At 39.4% G+C, this 19,642-nt stretch overlaps 1 protein-coding gene across 1 annotated transcript in view; it reads left to right on the plus strand.

Moving 5' to 3' along the window:
- Window positions 1-3,835: 3,835 nt before the first annotated feature.
- LOC120530791 (inactive dipeptidyl peptidase 10-like) overlaps window positions 3,836-19,642 on the plus strand; it is an 898,875-nt gene continuing 883,068 nt past the window's right edge. Inside the window, exon 1 of the mRNA XM_039755400.1 lies at window positions 3,836-4,525. Coding sequence (XP_039611334.1) covers window positions 4,466-4,525 — 60 coding nt within the window. The 5' untranslated portion in view covers window positions 3,836-4,465. The remainder of the gene's footprint in view (window positions 4,526-19,642) is intronic.

Genomic DNA, 19,642 nt, shown 5'->3' on the forward strand with positions numbered 1-19,642 from the left:
CGGGGGTCTGCTGGAGCCTATTCCAGCTAGCATAGGGCGCAAGGCAGGAATAAACCCTGGATGGGGCTCCAGTCCATCGCAGGAGGTTCTAACCATTGACACCTAATGTGCTTTTAACTTGGATGGAATTGAAGGGGTGAGAAATGTAGGGGTGAATTTACATTTTTCCATGTGATTTTTGTTAACTTAGACTGTGAGAACTGCGGTGGGCTGGCTCCCTGCCTGGGGTTTGTTTCCTGCCTTGTCCTCTGTGTTGGCTGAGATTGGCTCCAGCAGACCCCCGTGACTCTGTAGTTAGGATATAGTGGGTTGGAGAATGGATGGAAGGAGACCGCGAGAATAAATTCACCATGTCAGTTTGATCACCTTGATCTGTAGGCACCATTTGCATGAAGACCCAATGGTTGCCTGTTCAAATATATTGAAAATGTGAACAATTTCCATAGGGTGTACTTACTTTTTCACATGACTGTATGTAAAAGGAAATATGCTGGCAAGTGGCAGTAGTTGAGTGCCAAGTTTGTTCTATTTATATTGTTATTTTACACTCCATATGCAAATCACAGAGACATACATTAAACAGTACTATGGGTGAAAAGTAAAAAAAAAAACAAAAAAACCATCAGAGGCATCCAAGAATCAGCAAGAATCCCAAGATGCTGCCATATTTTTACTGTTCTACAAAGGTGTGCATGAAATACCACATGCTCTTCTCCGGCTTCACCGCTGCTTCACGGCTACCGACAGGAGCCACTCCTTTGACTGGTGGAAAATAGCATCTGTGAAGTGGGCGGCACATGGCTGTGCTCGATGGAGACTGGGCTTAGCAACTTTCTCCTTGGCTTCGAGGATGGGGAAGAGCTCCCACAGTTCAGAATTGTCTCATTTCCAGTACAGTTTTGAAAATAGCTAATCTAAGAACACAAAATTCTATCAGATACTTTGTTATTGCCCAGATCATTTATGATTACATCATTTGCGTGAATGTCAATGTGCAGCACGTGAGGGCTTTACCTTCCATTTTTCTGGCTTTGCTTAAATATTTGATAAAAAACAATTTACACTGAACACCAAGCACGGGAGCAAAACCCCACACAGGCAAAAAAGCACAATGCATGAGTGAAGCACTTCAGTCGGGCATCCTTTTTGTATTTCCCCTGGCCCTCCCATCATGTGACTGCAACACAATTAGTATTGCCTGGCAACAGATACTGAAAGGAGGAGCCAAGGGGCAAACTGCAGACATAAGGAGAGCCAGACCAGCAGCACATCACAACAGTTGATCCATCCGTACATTTTCATACATTGGACATAGCTCAACGTGTGCTATACAAGGCATCCCAGAAATCAAGAAATCAAAAGAAAAGAAAATTTAAATCAGGTAAACATAATAATGAATATATAAAATACAAAAAGTAATAGCCACTTTTATCTTAGGAAAGTGTGTTCCTCTACTGTGGGTAGTGACATCCTTCACATCTTCAACAACTCTGATGGCCAGTGAGATTTTCTACACTATGGTGTGCTGGGCTGGTAACATCAATTCAGCAGAAGCCCCCAAATCAACATGCTAATTAAAAGGGCAGGCTCAGTTTTAGGGCCATTCTGTACCCCTTGGAGGTTGTAGAGAAGCAGAGAATGAAGACAAACTCAGTGCCATTATGAACAATGCAGCACATCCTCTACCTGACACAACAACTCAGAGCACCTTCAGCCAATGGATTCTTCAGCAAAATTGTGGCAAGAAACACTATTGGGGGCTTCTGTACACCATGTAGTCTGTACAGTGCCTCACTAGGACTGGGACTGAAAAGTCAAACGTTTTCTTTCTTTTTCAGTTTCTTCCTATTTAGTCATGTTGGTGCCCGTTCAAAGCATAGTGTTTGTGCATATTTATATTTAGTTATTTATTTATATATTTATTCATTTAAAGAACTTCTGTAAAAATCCTAATTTTCCCTTTTGGACAAACACATATCTATCTATCTATCTATCTATCTATCTATCTAACGCAACATTCAACAGATCCCAATTTATAAACTTGCTTTCCCAGGTACTAGTCATAGGTGTAGGACAAATACCATCTCCTATCTGTGGCTTAAACTGCGTTTAAGGTGTCTATCTATTATATAGTGCCTTTCATATCTATCTATCTATTATATAGTGTCTTTCAAATCTATCTATCTATTATATAGTGCCTTTCCTATATATCTATCTATCTATTTTAAAGTGCCTTTCTATCTATCTATCTATCTATCTATTACCATACCAACTATACCAAAATTAATATCTTTCTATCTATTTTCATGCCAACTTTACCAAAATTAAAATCTATTATCATGCCAACTATACAAAAATTAATATCTATCTATCTAAAATAAATTAATACATACTTACATAATATTGATATATATTTTAAAAAAGAAGATTCCTTATTTGTATTTTTGCATTTAAGTCCCTAAAGATGAACCTGATGATAAAGTTAATTGGCCAGGAGGACAGATGAAACAAATAAGATGGAGAAAAAAAAAAAATCTGCAAGGGTTCAAATGATAGATAGATAGATAGATAGATAGATAGATAGATAGATAGATAGATAGATAGATAGATAGATAGATAGATACTCTCATTGCTCAAGTAACATTTTAGTCATTGCACTTATTAAGATTCCACATCCCTAACTGCTTAAATAGTTGCATTCGCTGTTTTTTAATGGCTCCCCATTAGCAATTAGATATGAATGACAAATGAGCCGCCAGTTCTCCATCTGACTTGTATCCGGTTACACCTGTGTGTGCTCGTAATAAACTATTGAGTTTAATAAACAAATTTTTGAAAAGAAACAAACGTGACGGTCTGACAATCACACATCCACTTTAGGCTGCAAATCATTTGGATGACATCCTTGGAAAGCAAAAAGCTCTACGATATAAGAATTAACTGACATGGCAGAATGAAACCACTGACAAGAAACATACAATTAAATAAGATCAGTTATTGGTAAGAATGTGTTTCTAATTCAGCAGTCTGGTTGAAATAAAACACTAAGCCGCACTTCAGAGCCAATTTAGCAGACCCCTGGTTTAGTCCCTTTGCTTTAGTCACCTGTCCCCAATTCTATTAGAAATTGTTTATTGAAAATCTTGATTATCCCGATATTTCTGAAAAGCACAAGGAAAAAACAGTCTAATTGTTTTAGGATTATAGAGCAAGGAAAGGTGGGATACGGTGGGAGAGAAACAGAAATGAGAAATCGGTTCTCCCACTGTATAGAGAAATTGATGAGCAATGATTTCTGGAAGCCGACAGGGAATGCTATGGAGTGAGACGGTTAGCCTCCAAACGAGAAAATGGTATATGAAAATATCAATCCGAATGCATCGAGTGTGAAAGTAAATTATCTTAATTTTATTCTTACCCCATTTCACTTAATGAATATCGTGCTCTTCCAAAAATAAATGAAGTGAGTAGTGGAGCATTATTATTAATGGTTCTGTTCAGCTCAGGCGTACAGGTTATGGGCTTTTCAACCTTTCATTACAGTTATACTGACCTTGATTTACTTGAAGAAAGTATCACGTAAAGGACCCGAGATTTACATTTGGTTTGTTTTCAGAGCGAAATGCGCTTTTATTTTAAAGATAATTATTTGACTATTCAAGTCGAAATGACTAACGTCACCGTGCTGTTCTGAACAGATGGCAGACAGGAGGGTAAAAAGAAAAAATGTGCTTCAAGTCTTCAGATCTTAATTGATAGATAAATAATTAACTAAACATATGAATCAAACAATCTAATAAAAGACTGCCTGTGGGTAATTCGGACTCACTTTAGAGGAGATGCTCATTCAAATGAGATACGGGGTCCGGGGGAGCCAAGAGGGCAGCTCCTGTAAACTAAACGACCCTCTCCTAATGACCTGATGAATATTAAACACGTCCGGGGTGTTTGCAAGACACTTTCGTCGAATTTCTGGGCAGCCCATTCATAGAACTGCTGCGGTCAACACAATCGGCATCAACTTCGTGAAGTGCCGCGTGTGCCGCTCTCCCCTCACACCGCACTGCACGTTTTGAACGCTAAGCCAAGTCATTTGTTGGATATGATATGCGAATCTTCGTATTTATTTATTTATGTATGTATTTATTTTCCCAGTTGGCTACGGTAGACTTCCAAGCTTAAATTCGAGTGGGCTTTACGGCACGGAGGTGGGGTGCGCATAGTGCGGGCTTTGACGTTGTATTACACAGAGAGTGTGAAACATCTGCAGCGACTGGCGGAGAGAAGTCGGAGCGCCCAGTTTAACTGCGACGATCGCCTCTTACAAGGTGCGGAACTATTGGAGTCGGTGGAAGGAAATAAGGATATTTCAACCGGAGCAGCTGATTCTTTTGGTTACTTGAAGCTGTGGGATTGTCTTGAGAGCGCTTAGTGGATCTGCGTGCTCTGTCCAAAGTGCTGAAATATGAATCAAACCGCCACCGTTTCCCACCATGTGAAGTGTAAGCCTACCCAGCCCATCAAGGTAAGGCACCTTTATATAAACCTCAGTGCACTGTATTATGTGAAGGCATTGGGGGATCCCGATTCGACTTTTAAGTGTGCGTGAAACGATATCTGCATGCTTCAGTGTCCGCGGATCCACCTACTACTACTGCTGCTGCTGCAACTCCGCGTGTCGCCCGCTTTGTTAACGGTGGGTTTCAAGTTTACAAGCCTCTCAGGTACAGCCGAGTAGGCGACTGCTGAAATGTTGGATAAATACGAATACTGGCGTTGCGGCTTTGATATTAAAACGAAAAAGAAAATGCTTTAAAAAAAATGTTGTCACCTGTGAAATTGCCGCAGTGTGGTTACAGTGCTTGATTAGTGTGCTGATCCGACTGTGAGCTTATGTTTTGTAACTTTTTGGTCGTTTGTTCCTGCAGGGCTCTTTATAACAGTTTGACACCTTAACATCTGAACTTAATGATTCAACCTGATTGCTGTTTTATTTCCTCCTCCCCCAAACCCCCTTTTTTTGGGCTGGGAGATCTTTGAGATCGAGTAAACTGTAAAGGTATTTAATTCTCGGGGGAACTCTTCCTGCTGTCCGTGCAAATATTTCATGTAACTGTTAGCAAGGCATAAAACTCAACAATTGGTAAACGAATCCGCCGCTTTCGTGATGTCTGTAAAGTTACCTTTTGCTGCACCCGAATAATCCGCGGAGACTGCAGTGCTAGGGTGGCTGTCGTGGAATACACTCGACTGCAGCCTTACAGTGCGCGGGAGGCTTTGACATGCAGTACGGTGCGAGGGAAACGATCGTCGTGAGCACAACTGAATGTTTTAGTCGAGGAGCAGCGTGCATTGTAAACAAATAAATAAAGTATATGGTTTACCCCTCGGAAACTGAGGGAGCAATTTATACCCACTTAGGTTAATGTAAGTGCCATGCTTTAAGTAAAGATGGGCAAGACAGGTAGATGTAAAAGGTATACTTGATAGAGAGAGAGAGACAAACGGAGAGATGTAAAGGGCGATATTTGATAGACAGGATACAGAGGTACATGTGAAAGGTACTGTATAACAGATGTAAAAGGTGCTGTATTATATTTAGATTGGTAGATGTGAAACATTCTGTATGATAGTAGGTAGATGTGAAAAGTGCTATATAATAGGTAGATGTAAAAGGTGCTATATTACATATAGATTTGTAGATGTTGAAGGTGTTATATAATAGGTAGTTAGATGTAAAAGGCGTTGTATTATATATATATATAGATAGGTAAATATGAAAAATGCTTTATAATAGGTATGTACTGTTTATGTGAAAAGTGCCATATAATAGGTAGGTAGATGTATAAGTTGCTATATAATAGGTACATAGATAAATGTACAAGGTGCTATATTACATATACATTTGTAGATGTTAAATGTGCAATATAATAGGTAGTCTAGATGTAAAAGGTGTTATATAGATAGGTAAATGCAAAATATGCTCTAGAATAGGTACGTAAATGTGAAAAGTGCTATATAATAGAAAGAAGTAAATGGTGCTATATTAAATATAGAATTGTAAATGTTAAAGGTGCTATATAACAGGTACTGTAAGTAGATGTAAAAGGTGCTATATAATAGGTAAATATGAAAAATGCTTTATAATAGGTATGTACTGTTTATGTGAAAAGTGCCATATAATAGGTAGGTAGATGTATAAGTTGCTATATAATAGGTACATAGATAGATGTACAAGGTGCTATATTACATTGAAGATTTGTAGATGTTAAAGGTGCTATATAATAGGAAGTTAGATGTAAAAGGTGTTATATTATATATAGATAGGTAAATGTGAAATATGCCATATAATAGGTACGTAGATGTGAAAAGTGCTATATAATAGAAAGATGTAAATGGTGCTATATTAAATATAGAATTGTAAATGTTAAAGGTGCTATATAACAGGTACTGTAAGTAGATGTAAAAGGTGCTATATAATATAAAGAGAGGTAAATATGAAATATGCTATATAATAGGTAGGTAGATGTGAAAATTACAATATAATAGGCAGATGTAAAAGGTGTTATATTACATATAGATATGCTGATGTTATTATACAATAGACACTAAAGGTACTATAGGTAGGTAGATGTAAGAGGCACTGTATAGTAGATGGGTAGATGTCAAAGGTGGGTGGGCATTTAGGGAGATGCGAAAGGTTATTAAATGATAGATGCAAAAGATACTATACAATTGGTAGGTAAGCTAGACACAAAAGGTACTATATAATAGGTAGATAAAGAGATTAATGGAACTTTATTTGTTCCCAGGGGGGAATTTAGAAAGAAACCCCAAATGTAATGCATTAAACACATCCAAATAAATCCGTCTAACCAATACTGCAAATTTAGCATGTTAAAGTCGCAAAGGTTAATCGGGTAAAGACTACCCAATCATATTTAGTGTTGTTTTTTTTTTTTTTTACTTTGGTGTCGTATGCTAAATCCCACAAAGATGTTGGGTCCTATTTACTTCTATCTTCATGTTGTAAGTCATTTATTTAAGAGCTTACAACGTCGCAGTATAGGGTGGTCAAGATCTAATTATGCAATTTTCATTATGCTGTAACTTATTACGTTTATTACATAGAAAATTGCCCAAAATATCCCGGACCATCGTGAAGTGTGCAAACTGACGACATGAAGAATCATCTTCGTGCCAAACTGGAATCATCCCAGCATAAATCAAAGCCATACAGATGATCTGGATCTGCATAATTAGATCTGGACAGCCCTGTAGAACTATCCATCCATTTTCTAAACCCACTTATCCAGGGCCAGTTCAGCATCACCAATCTGCCTAACCTGCATGTCTTTGTACCGGGAGAGGAAATCTGAGCCCCCCTGGAAGACCCCTCACAGACACGGGGATTAACATGCCAACTCCACCCGGGGGGACCCCGGACATGACACTTGGTCTCTTAACTGTGAGGCAGCCGTGCCTCTGTTCCAACACCATGTTGATGATTAGGCTAATCTAAATTTTTAGACTGACCCAGTGCCCGAGGTGTGCTGGTACTCACCCATACGCAGTACTGGCACCACTTCCGATTTCTACCTAGGGTACCGTTCTTAGTGTGGCGGTGATTAAAGTTACGCTATAGATGTGAAGGTCAGAGCCTTAAGGCTGCTCCCCCACTTTCTCAATCAAATGTTATTGTCTTGTGGCATTCGTAGTTTAACAAGAGACCCCCCTCTTTCCCCACAACCACTATATCGTGCTGCTCAAAGATTCTTGAAGTACCTACCTAGAGTATCGGCTCCTTTTCCTGCATGCCAATGTGTTGCAGAGCTTGAATCTTCATGGGGGATCTGCCCGTCATTAATCAAATTACCGTCACCAAAGCCCTTAAGCTGTCTGCCATGCGTGCGCACCCGACAGCAGGGTTTGAAGTGCAAAGCCTTAACTGCTACGCCACTCCGCCATTAAAATGCTAAACATCAGGACTTTGCAGTGCTCACCAGTGTTCAATTATTAATAAGTTAACATCAAATTCTTTTGAAATTAGAAAAAGCAAAAGAACAGGAATAGAAAGGAGATGTCTAGTTTGAACGTTAAGCAGATTTGTAATGTCTCCAGCTCACAAACTGATCTGCCTGGGGCACGTGATGTCACAGAGAGCCTGGCAAACATTGCAGTTTCATATTTTATGATTTGCAGCCATCTAAATGTATAATGCGTGGCACGTCTGACAAGAGATCCATATACTTGGAGAAGAACGCTGCAGAGTGGGGGCCCAGGTTAATAAAAAAAGAAGAGGGGTGCTACTTTCCAGTGGATTCCTGGGTAACAGCATTGCATACAATAAGAAATCACAAATCATAGGAAAAAACATTAGCACAAAATAGTCTTGAAATAAGAAGAAAGTTTTAAACAACTGCAGTGTTTTCTTTTTACCAGGGAACTGGTCTCCATAATTCATCAAAATGAAGGGCACAGCAGCAAAGCCAGGCTGGGGACTCAAAACTAGAATGTGAAGCACAAGATTGGCATTTGGAACGTTGGCAGCGTGACACAGAGCTGCAGCCTTACAAATAAAGGTGCCAAAGTGGTCTTCAGAGCAGTGCCGTAGGGGAACTGTTTTTGGTTGCCAAAAGGACCATGCGCATGAAAGTTCCAGAATCAACCTTTTATTTATTTAGATCTGTAACGGACTCCGTCAGCAACCTTGAATAGATGATAACAAGTGTGTGAAATAACAATGAGTTCCTGATTTTAATGGACTCCTGCTGCATACGAGAACACAAAACTAAGTTCAGCTCTTCTTTATCTGTTAGTATCATGCTAGGTAGTGTACTAGACCGGAAAAGTATTGATTGTCTCAGAATATAAGGAACTGTTTGAAAGCCCAAAGAAAAAATTTCATACACAGACAACCCTACTTAGAATGAATCCGTTCTTTGTCAAGCACTGGGTCTACGAAGTACCACACAAACCAGTAAAGTACCATTAAAGAACCAGCAATGTTAAGAGTGTAGTCAGTAAACCAGACTCTGCTCTAATTCTATCACCTCTCATGCCTGCCTATCAATCCATTAATTATATAGTGCCTTTCATATCTATCTATCTATCTATCTATCTATCTATCTATCTATCTATCTATCTGTCTGTCTGTCTATCTATGAGTCTGTCTGTCTGTCTATCTATGAGTCTGTCTGTTTATCTATCTATGAGTCTATTTGTCTGTCTATCTATCTATGAGTCTGTCTGTCTATTTGTCCGTCTGTCTGTCTGTTTATCTATCTATGAGTCTGTCTATTTGTCCGTCTGTCTGTCTATCTCTCTATGAGTCTGTCTATCTCTCTGAGTCTGTCTATGAGTCTGTCTGTCTGTCTATCATATAGCGCCTTTCTCTATCTCTCGGTCTGTCTGTCTGTTTTTATGAAGTTTGAGTTTGAGAGTCCACAGAAATTGTTTGTTTGTTTGTTTTGATGTTAGGAGTCCCGATATCTCAGAAATGAAGAGTATCTGTTTTAACTGAAATATTTTCCTGGGGGCAGGCCAAGTTAGAAATTTTGAAAATAAGGCAAAATAAAAGTATATTCAGAATGCTTTGATGATGTTTAAGGTCTTATTTTAAAGCAGATTTAAAGCAGAATTTGTGTATTGTGAACTTATTGAAGGCATATATACTTTTTAAATGCATACAGGATGTTGAGGAAGTGTTGTGCTCTGTCGAGAAGAGGGGGATTTCTTATGGGCTGTTGATCAGGGGATTTGTTTCAGAAATCACATGTTTTGGTTGATGGCAATTTTCCTTTTTTCTGCAATGACTTTCAATGTAATTTCTTATTGATTTCTTCTTTAAACTGACGTATAACTGTTGCTGCTGCTCTTTTGTTTAATAACAGAATTTTAACCATAAATCCTATAAGGGCACCTTAGCAGTGGTGCCACACAGAGTGAATTGTGCTGGCTTGACTTTTTGTCAGACTCCGTGTCTAAACTGTTAAACGTTACCTGAAGCAGTCACCTGTGTGACTCGACGTGAGACAATAAGCAGGGTTTGTACGCCACCTGTGCTCGGGCTTTTTACACTAAACCTACAGAACATGGAAATAGTGAAAGAGGGGCTGCTCTCATGAAGGGTCTGGGGTAGGAGCTGCTTAGAAATGTACAAATTTAACAAAGACATGTAAAGCTTGTAAGAGAAGGCACTCTTTACAGTCATCTCAAGTGTAGAGATTGGGGGAAACCACTTTTGGTCAAAACTAAAATAACACGGTAAGTCATTTCTGTTAATTGAAATAAAGGACTAAATGAAATGTTTTCCTTTAAACTCCTTTTCTAATGCATATAATACAGTAGTTGTTTGTTTTCCCCCCATTGTCTCATTGAAGGTCTCACTTTAAACTGTCGTCCAATGAAGTCTTCCTCCTTATCACTGGAGGTGTTTGTGTGGTGTCTTTACTTGTCTTCGTTTTAATTCATAAGAATTCTTATCATTTACACATATTGCATTTATTGTAGCTTAACAAAAAAAAATTCTATTCATCATATATTATGTTATCAATCAAAATCCTAAACAAGATATTAGGCATTCTACACAATTTTTGCATGCAAACAAAAAGGAAAAAAATCCTTAAAGCCACAAGTTAAGAACGTCAGCTTTAACAACCTGAGATGGTTGGAGTGGGACTGAGGATATTAAGGCACTTCATCAAATGTCTGTTTGTGTGGATGTTTGTTATTAATCATAATTATAATTACAAACAGGACACTGGGCTTGTTAATGAAAGCGCAGACAAGGAAACCAACTGAATTTTGTCATATTTTTATTTACGCAGCATACATTATTTTTTCTTTCACATTTCTATTATTATTTTATCGATGGTTTAAACATGTTTGTTTTACCGTAAAATAGACTTCAGTATCCAGACATGTTTCATGCTGCTGATTTAGGTGATGTAAGATATAAAATTCTTTATGGTTGCCAGTTTTATTTATGGGAAGAACAAAGCAGTAAAATGCATCTGGAAGAAGAGGACGCACAATAAACGACCGGGAGGTGGGGTTTGGTTTTTTAATTTTTTTAAATTTTTTCGGCAATCACTGATTTCCTACCATTTGATGTTTCTCGTCTCCATATCTAATTCTTTGTCCTCTTTTGATGTCAAACATGCTATTTGATGTCCCAGTTTTCTTTTATCCCTTAACAGATGTTGGTTTTGTTTTCCTTAACAATGCTGATGCTGTTGTGCTAATGACTGATTTTTATTAATTTATGTAGTTTTCAACAATCTATTTTTTAATTGTTTGGTAATGTATATTTTTTACCCCTTACTACAATATTAAGGTGTTTCTAAGTTGTTGTTTGTAATAATAGTGTAATATTTATTTAGTTATTGATGGAGTGTCATTAAAATGAGAAATTTCCCCCTGGGGACAAATAAAGACCTGTCTGTCTATCTGTCTCTATTTATATTGGCTCATTTATAAACTCTATGTTATAGATAAATATGAAATGCACTATATCATTTGTCTATCTATTATCCCTTTCATAAGATGTGTTATGTAATATAGTGCCTTTCCTATCTATCCATCCTTCATATTGTACCTTTACTATCTATCTGTCTGCCTGTCTGTCTGTCCTGCCAACTATACTAAAATTAATGTCTCTGTCTGTCTGTCCTGCCAGCTACACTAAAATTAATGTCTGTCTGTCTATCCTGCCAGCTACACTAAAATTAATCTCTTTGTCTGTCTGTCCTGCCAACTACACTAAAATCAATATCTATTTCGCTATCCTGCCAACTACACTAAAATTAATGTCTCTCTGTCTGTCTGTCCTGCCATCTACACTAAAATGAATGTGGCTCTGCTGTCTATCTTTCTGTGTCTCTTTGTCTATCTATCCATCCTGCTAACTATACTAAAATTAATATCTATCCATCTATCTATCAGTAGTGACTTTCACATCTGTCTGTCGTAATTATCTATCTATCAAAATATTCCTATAGGAACAATTTGCTCAAAGGAATGTTTTACCTTATACATCTAATTTATCTTAAAGAGATAATATTGTCCGGTATTATGTGGCTGTTTCTAGGTATCCTGACATAAATGTCTTAGATGTCACATTGACATGTTTAATTGACATCGAAACAAAGTGATCAGATTGTTCTCTTTTCAACAGAGGCATAATCTGTCTCGGCGATTTTTTTTTTTGGTTGTCATTATTTGCTTATTTAAAGTTAAGCTTACTTTAAAATGAACACCTTTTTATACTAAAACTATGATATTCCCTTTTTTCACACTTTGAGAGAATTACATTAACTTCATTTAGCTTAAATATACAGTACCTGACTATTACTAATGAGCTTTGCCTTGATTTTCCGCTCAAATGTAGAAAGGAGCGGGAATTTCAGCGAAATACTTTGAAGTCAATGGGAAACTGAACTGGTTTTGATTTGATTATAACCATTTGGTGCAGCGGTCTTTGAAGTGTCCCTGACAGCTTGGGAAGCGTCTGCCAACTATGCTAGGCTGATTATTGTGGTCAATGACTGTTGATGAATTATAGTCGAAGTCCATGATACTCTGAGTGCTTTATGTCTCTCTGTGTCTCCTGAGCTCCTATCACCATGTTTAACTAACATCTGTAGAGCCTGTGATGGAGGGGATCAACATTCTCTACTTGCAGTGGCTGTCCTTGTCACTACCCGATCTGTGCTATATAGCAAGCAGCATAACCTGCTTAATCTAGCAGTGTGGACAGAACATACAATAAGTCAATGCAGAACAACAAACTACATCTTTAATATTCTCATTATAGTCAGATAATGTGACCTTCAAATGAAAATACTGCTAATCTGGCTGGAGTACCAGTAGGGTAATGACATAACACGTGTGTGTGTGTGTGTGTGTGTATACGTGATAAATTATTCAACCAAACGCAAAGCAGAATGGTCACCATCATAAAGCCTAAGGTGGAGTATGCATCTGTAGGCAAAGGTTGGAAATGTGTCCCTTCAGAATGAATTCAGATTAAATTGATGCCAACAATAGAGGCTGGTGCCCATGGCTGCGGGCACCGGGCATCACAATTCTCCAATCCAATGAACCCAAATGCAGCAGTGGGTGTATGGCAGGAAAAATTCCATACAGGGCATCAGTTGCCTTGTAGCCCTGAATTGAGATGGATGAGGGTGAGTGAGGAACCATGACTACAAGATGCCACAGAAGAAGTCGGGCACCAGAGCGTCCCCAGAATGCATACACATGGTACTGCTTTATGCCAGATTCCCTTCCATTATCTTGTTTTTTTTGTATAAATCATATAGTTATTCTGGTGTGTTGTAAATGCCTGACAATCAATCCCTTACATAAATTAGCCTTTTTGATTTAAATAAATTAGCCCTTTTGATTGTAAAGTTGTATAACGTAACCAAAATGTTAGATATTCTTATATGGTTGAGTCGTACTATTCTTTTTCCTTTTCTTGCTCTTTGCTAAAATGTGTTCTCCTGTTTTTGAAGAATTATTTACTTCTTTGACAAGATCACTTTGGTTCAGCATTGCTAATTTGACAGAAATTTCACCGGAGTGGCTTGACGAATGCATAAATCACAATATCTGCAACGGGATGTCAAGGTGCTACCGAGTAAAACATTAAAAATGAACTCACACGCTGTCTGCCTGCAATGGGTGCAGTGATATTTGGAAGGCATTCTTAAGGCCGCTGAAGAAGAAGAAAATTTAAAAAGCAAATATGAAATTTCAGCTGATTTCTAGCCTGTCAAAGGTTCCCAGAACAGATAAAAATAAAAAAATTGGTGTGTCGATTCCTTTATTGTTGGCTTGCTAGTGTATTTTATGTATGTGAGTGTACGGTATTTGGTTTTAGTTCTGCCTACAATATGTGACCGGAGGGACAGATTTGTGGGGGAACCGAGAGAAATAGTCGGGGAAGCAACTGGGCCTCCCTGTTTTAAATCTTTTTTGGATAAATGTATTTGACTATTAATAATGCTCTAATCTCTTCTTCCTCCCAGGTTAAGAGCTTAGGGGTTATTCTCGATAGCACCTTAAAATTTGAGGCGTGTATTAATAATGTTACTCGGTCTGCATAGTTCCATCTGCGTCATATCGGCCGCATCTCTTTCAGCTACCAGTCACTGCTATTCTTGTTCATGCTCTGGTGACATCTCGTATTGATTTCGGTAATTCTATCCTTTCTGGTCTTCCTCACAAACTCCTTTACAAACTTCAGCTGGTTCAGAATGCCGCAGCTCATATTATTACCAGAATGCCTTCTACAGAACACATCACTCCTGTCCTTCAGCAGCTTCACTGGCTCCCTATTAAATATCACATCGATTTTAAGATTCCGCTTATTACTTATAAGACCCTCCATAATCTGGCACCCCCCTTATCTTTCTGATCTTCTTCACATCTCCATTCCTTCCCGTATCCTTGGATCTTCTTCCTCTATCAATCTTATTATCCCTCCTGCTCGACTTGACTACCATGGGGTTTAGAGCTTTCAGTCCAGCGGCCCCTCGTCTCTGGAACTCTCTCCCACAAGACATTTGTAATATCGACTCTCTTCTTTCCTTTAAATTGCACCTTCGCATACACCAGCATAAAAAGATGAGTTTTATCTGATAAGCGGAGAAGAGGAAGGCCTAAGATATACACTCACCTAAAGGATTATTAGGAACACCTGTCCAATTTCTCATTAATGCAATTATCTAATCGGCCAATCACATGGCAGTTGCTTCAATGCATTTAGGGGTGTGGTCCTGGTCAAGACAATCTCCTGAACTCCAAACTGAATGTCAGAATGGGAAAGAAAGGTGATTTAAGCAATTTTGAGCGTGGCATGGTTGTTGGTGCCAGACGGGCCGGTCTGAGTATTTCACAATCTGCTCAGTTACTGGGATTTTCACGCACAACCATTTCTAGGGTTTACAAAGAATGGTGTGAAAAGGAAAAAACATCCAGTATGCGGCAGTCCTGTGGGCGAAAATGCCTTTTTGATGCTAGAGGTCAGAGGAGAATGGGCCGACTGATTCAAGCTGATAGAAGAGCAACTTTGACTGAAATAACCACTCGTTACAACCGAGGTATGCAGCAAAGCATTTGTGAAGCCACAACACGCACAACCTTGAGGCGGATGGGCTACAACAGCAGAAGACCCCACCGGGTACCACTCATCTCCACTACAAATAGGAAAAAGAGGCTACAATTTGCACGAGCTCACCAAAATTGGACAGTTGAAGACTGGAAAAATGTCGCCTGGTCTGATGAGTCTCGATTTCTGTTGAGACATTCAAATGGTAGAGTCAGAATTTGGCGTAAACAGAATGAGAACATGGATCCATCATGCCTTGTTACCACTGTGCAGGCTGGTGGTGGTGGTGTAATGGTGTGGGGATGTTTTCTTGGCACACTTTAGGCCCCTTAGTGCCAATTGGGCATCGTTTAAATGCCACGGGCTACCTGAGCATTGTTTCTGACCATGTCCATCCCTTCATGACCACCATGTACCCATCCTCTGATGGCTACTTCCAGCAGGATAATGCACCATGTCACAAAGCTCAAATCATTTCAAATTGGTTTCTTGAACATGACAGTGAGTTCACTGTACTAAAATTGCCCCCACAGTCACCAGATCTCAACCCAATAGAGCATCTTTGGGATGTGTTGGAACGGGAGTTTCGTGCTCTGGATGTGCATCCCACAAATCTCCATCAACTGCAAGATGCTATCCTATCAATATGGGCCAACATTTCTAAAGAATGCTTTCAGCACCTTGTTGAATCAACGCCACGTAGAATTAAGGCAGTTCTGAAGGCGAAAGGGGGTCAAACACCGTATTAGTGTGGTGGTCCTAATAATCCTTTAGGTGAGTGTGTGTGTGTGTATGTATGTATGTATATATGTATGTGTATATATATATGTATGTATGTATGTATATATATATATATGTATATATACTGAGAGAAGGGTGCGAAGGATAGAGCTGCCAGAGAAGAGGGCAAGAGGAAGGCTTAAGAGAAGGTTTATGGATGTGGTGAGAGAGGACATGCAGGTGGTTGGTGTAACAGAACAAGATGGAGAGGACAGAAAGATATGGAAGAAGATGATCTGCTGTGGTGACCCCTGACGGGAGCAGCCGAGAGAAGAAGATGATGATTCTGGGTTTATTGTGCTGCAGTATTCTATTAATTTTATGTTGTGACTGTTGCTGTGAATGTGCTCTGTAAGTTGTCCTTGCGTGCCTTAAAAGACTCCTATAAATAAAATAAATTATTATTATTATTATTAATTCACAGACGTCAAGCCACCAAGTGAAAAGAAGCCAAAGAAATTCGCTCAGTGTCTGAGAAGTATTTGACACAATTCATCGCCGTTCCAGCAATTAGAGTGCAAGGGAGCAGGGCTCATGTCTGTGGGAGCTCCAGTATGAGCCGCCATCTTCTGGGTACCGCCGGTAGTCGGGAGCGTAGCTAAAGTTTGTGCCGCTCGGGGTGGGGCGATGCTTCAATTTTTTGCCCTTCAACATAATAAAATTAAAATGATGTATAGAGAAAAATTATGTTTTGCATAGATTTATTCATATAGAGAGAAACAGAAATCATTTTTCACATATAATTATTTATAAGCATCAACTAGACAAGAATATCTGGCACCCTGACCGGGGTTTGTATCCTGCCTTGTGCCCTGTGTTGGCTGGGATTGGCACCAGCAGTCCCCCGTGACCCTGTAGTTAGGATGTAGCGGGTTGGATAATGGATGGATGGATAGACCAGAATATAGTATAGATGCACTGATATGTTCTAATTATTATTTTAATATAATTACGCTGCGAAAACCAGAACCAGTGTGGTGTACAAGTGACAGGTGGGGATGTTTTCTGTGCAGAGCAAGAATGCATTCGGATTGATAACGAAGCAAAATTTATGAATTAGTTGTTTATCTTCCTAGAAATTATTATTGGTATAATGTTTGTTGGGTGGCACAGTGGTGCAGTGGGTAGCACTGCGGCCTCACAGTTAGGAGGCCTGAGTTCGCTTCCTGGGTCCTCCCTGTGTGGAGTTTGCATGTTCTCCCCGTGTCTGCGTGGGTTTCCTCCCACAATCCAAAGACATGCAGGTTAGGTGCATTGGCGATCCTAAATTGTCCCTAGTGTGTGCTTGGGGTGTGTGTGTGTGCCCTGCGGTGGGCTGGCACACTGCCTGGGGTTTGTTACCTGCCTTGCGCGCTGTTTTGGCTGGGATTGGCACCAGCAGACCCCCGTGACCCTGTAGTTAGGATGTAGCGGGTTGGATAATTGATGGATGGATAGACGCACTGATAGGCCATGTTCTAATTATTATTTTAATATAATTACGCTGTGAAAACCAGAACCAGTGTAGTGTACAAGCGATAGGTGGGGATGTTTTCTGCACAGAGCAAGAACGCATTCGGATTTGATAACGAAACAAAATTATAAATTAGTTGTGTATCTTCCTAGAAATTATTCTCGGTGTAATGTTTGTTTATTTTTGTTATTGCCTCATAAATTTCAACTGTCATGTCTGATGCCGTTACAGGAGGACAGTCTGAAAATTATTTTTGAAGCATTTGTGGATACAAATCAGAGAATTTGACTTTATTCATTTATGAGTGATATTTTTTCTGAATTGTACTGAGCCTTCGGACCAATAATGCCGCCCCCAAAAATGTGCGCCCCCGGGGGGTGAACTGCCCCCTCCGCCCACCCTTAGCTACACCACTGCCGGATGTTGTTGGGTCTGAACTAAAACAGGTGGGACCATTGCGGGGTAGAAGGCGGACACTAGGCTTCTCAGAACAGTGCAAAAAATGAAATATTAAAAAGTGGAAATTACTTATCAGGACATTAAATCTTGTTTTTCTTATTGAAAGAATTATTAAGCTATGAAAAAATGTACATTTACTTTTATTGAACTTACTTTAAGAAATCTTGTCAAGTACCTTTTGCTTTCCCCACTGGAAGATGTTTTTGCTAAACAGCAAAGCAACTCCCATTTAAAGTTTGTGTCTCATTTTTGCATACGCAGTTTGAAGTGTGAAAAAGAAGAACAGCGCCCCCGCTTGTTGTGGAGTGGTACCTGGACAGAGCCAAGAAGGTGACGGATCCCCCCCATGACAAATATGAAGTCTCTAGCTGCGTTGGGTGTTCGGGACAAAAAAAATAAAAACAAAATGAAGACTCCCTAGCAGTTTTACTATATTTGTGAACTTGGAGAGGCATCAGCCAATTCTTAAGAATTACCACCCAGTATAGAGCACATGGACCCACCTGTGCTTGCTGCCCCACTGGCTTTCGTAAGAAGACCCTGGTGATACCATATCTTAGCCATATGGCTGGCACAGGAGTCCTATTAGTCTTTGTCTTGAGAAAACCCCTTCAGATAGAGAATGTTTTTAGTGAAAACTTCAAGCCTTGCCCTCCGTTGGTACAAGCCCTCCTCCGGTCTTGAGCGTCCCGGCTGGGTACCACCTCCACCTATATATATACAAAGTGTGTGTGTGTGTGTGTGTGTGTGTGTGTGTGTATATATGTGTGTATATATATATATATATATATATATATATATATATATATATATATATATATATATATATAGGTGGAGGTGAGCCCATCACAGAGCACACACACCACACACAAAGCACACACTAGGGACAATTTAGAATTGAATATAATATATATATATATATATATATATATATATAATATTGTATGTGTGTGTATGTATATAAAATCCAGTGTTTGTCTGTATGTCCATTTTTCACAAGAGAACTACTTAGTGGATTTAAATCAGGTTTATTTCTATAATTTGCTTGAACATTCCAGTTGATTTTGTGACTTCTCTCATCGCACTAAGTATCATAGTTCACTTGCGATACCGGTTTATTTGCACAAATCCGAGAGAGACTCAGTGGGGCAAGGGGAGGGGGCGGGGCCATCCCCACACACGCCCCATCCTAGTGGCACACTTTATATCTGCTTAGCTAGCGAACGAGAGAGCTACTTCACATATTTTTTTGTTTGCACATTTCATTAAGCTTATTTATTGTCAGGTTAGCTGGTCATTAGGCAGCTTGTTTTGTGTCTCATTATTGTTTGGCTGCTCATTAAGAAAAAAGAAACAACTAAGGGGGTCTGAGTCACGTCAACTTAAACTGACGCAAAAGAAGTGAATCAGCAGCACAAATGGCTCACTAATTAAGAAGATGATTGGAATGAAAACCTGCAGCCACTGCGGCCCACCAGGACCAGAGTTGGACACCTCTGTCCTATGGCATCACTTTGAAGAATCCACTCTGGCACCTTTATTGTTACGAGTGAGTAATGGGTGTCTATCATCAGCTGAGATGATTTTCATTTTCTTCAGCTTCTCTGTTTGACACACACACTCATCAAATCATCTGTATCCACTCCTATAATAAGTTGCATAACAATAAAATGTGCAAACATCCAAGGACGTAAATAAGTTTTTGTGGACTGGCACTATGGCCGTGTATGTAATGCTGGCATGGGTTCCGTAATCTTCATGCCATGCGTGTTCAGATTTTGTTCTCCTTTTCACACAGCACGGTGACATTCTGGCTTGCATGCCCCCCGCCG

Source organism: Polypterus senegalus, chromosome 6 (assembly GCF_016835505.1).
Source record: "Polypterus senegalus isolate Bchr_013 chromosome 6, ASM1683550v1, whole genome shotgun sequence".
In the NCBI taxonomy this organism is placed as follows: domain Eukaryota; kingdom Metazoa; phylum Chordata; class Cladistia; order Polypteriformes; family Polypteridae; genus Polypterus; species Polypterus senegalus.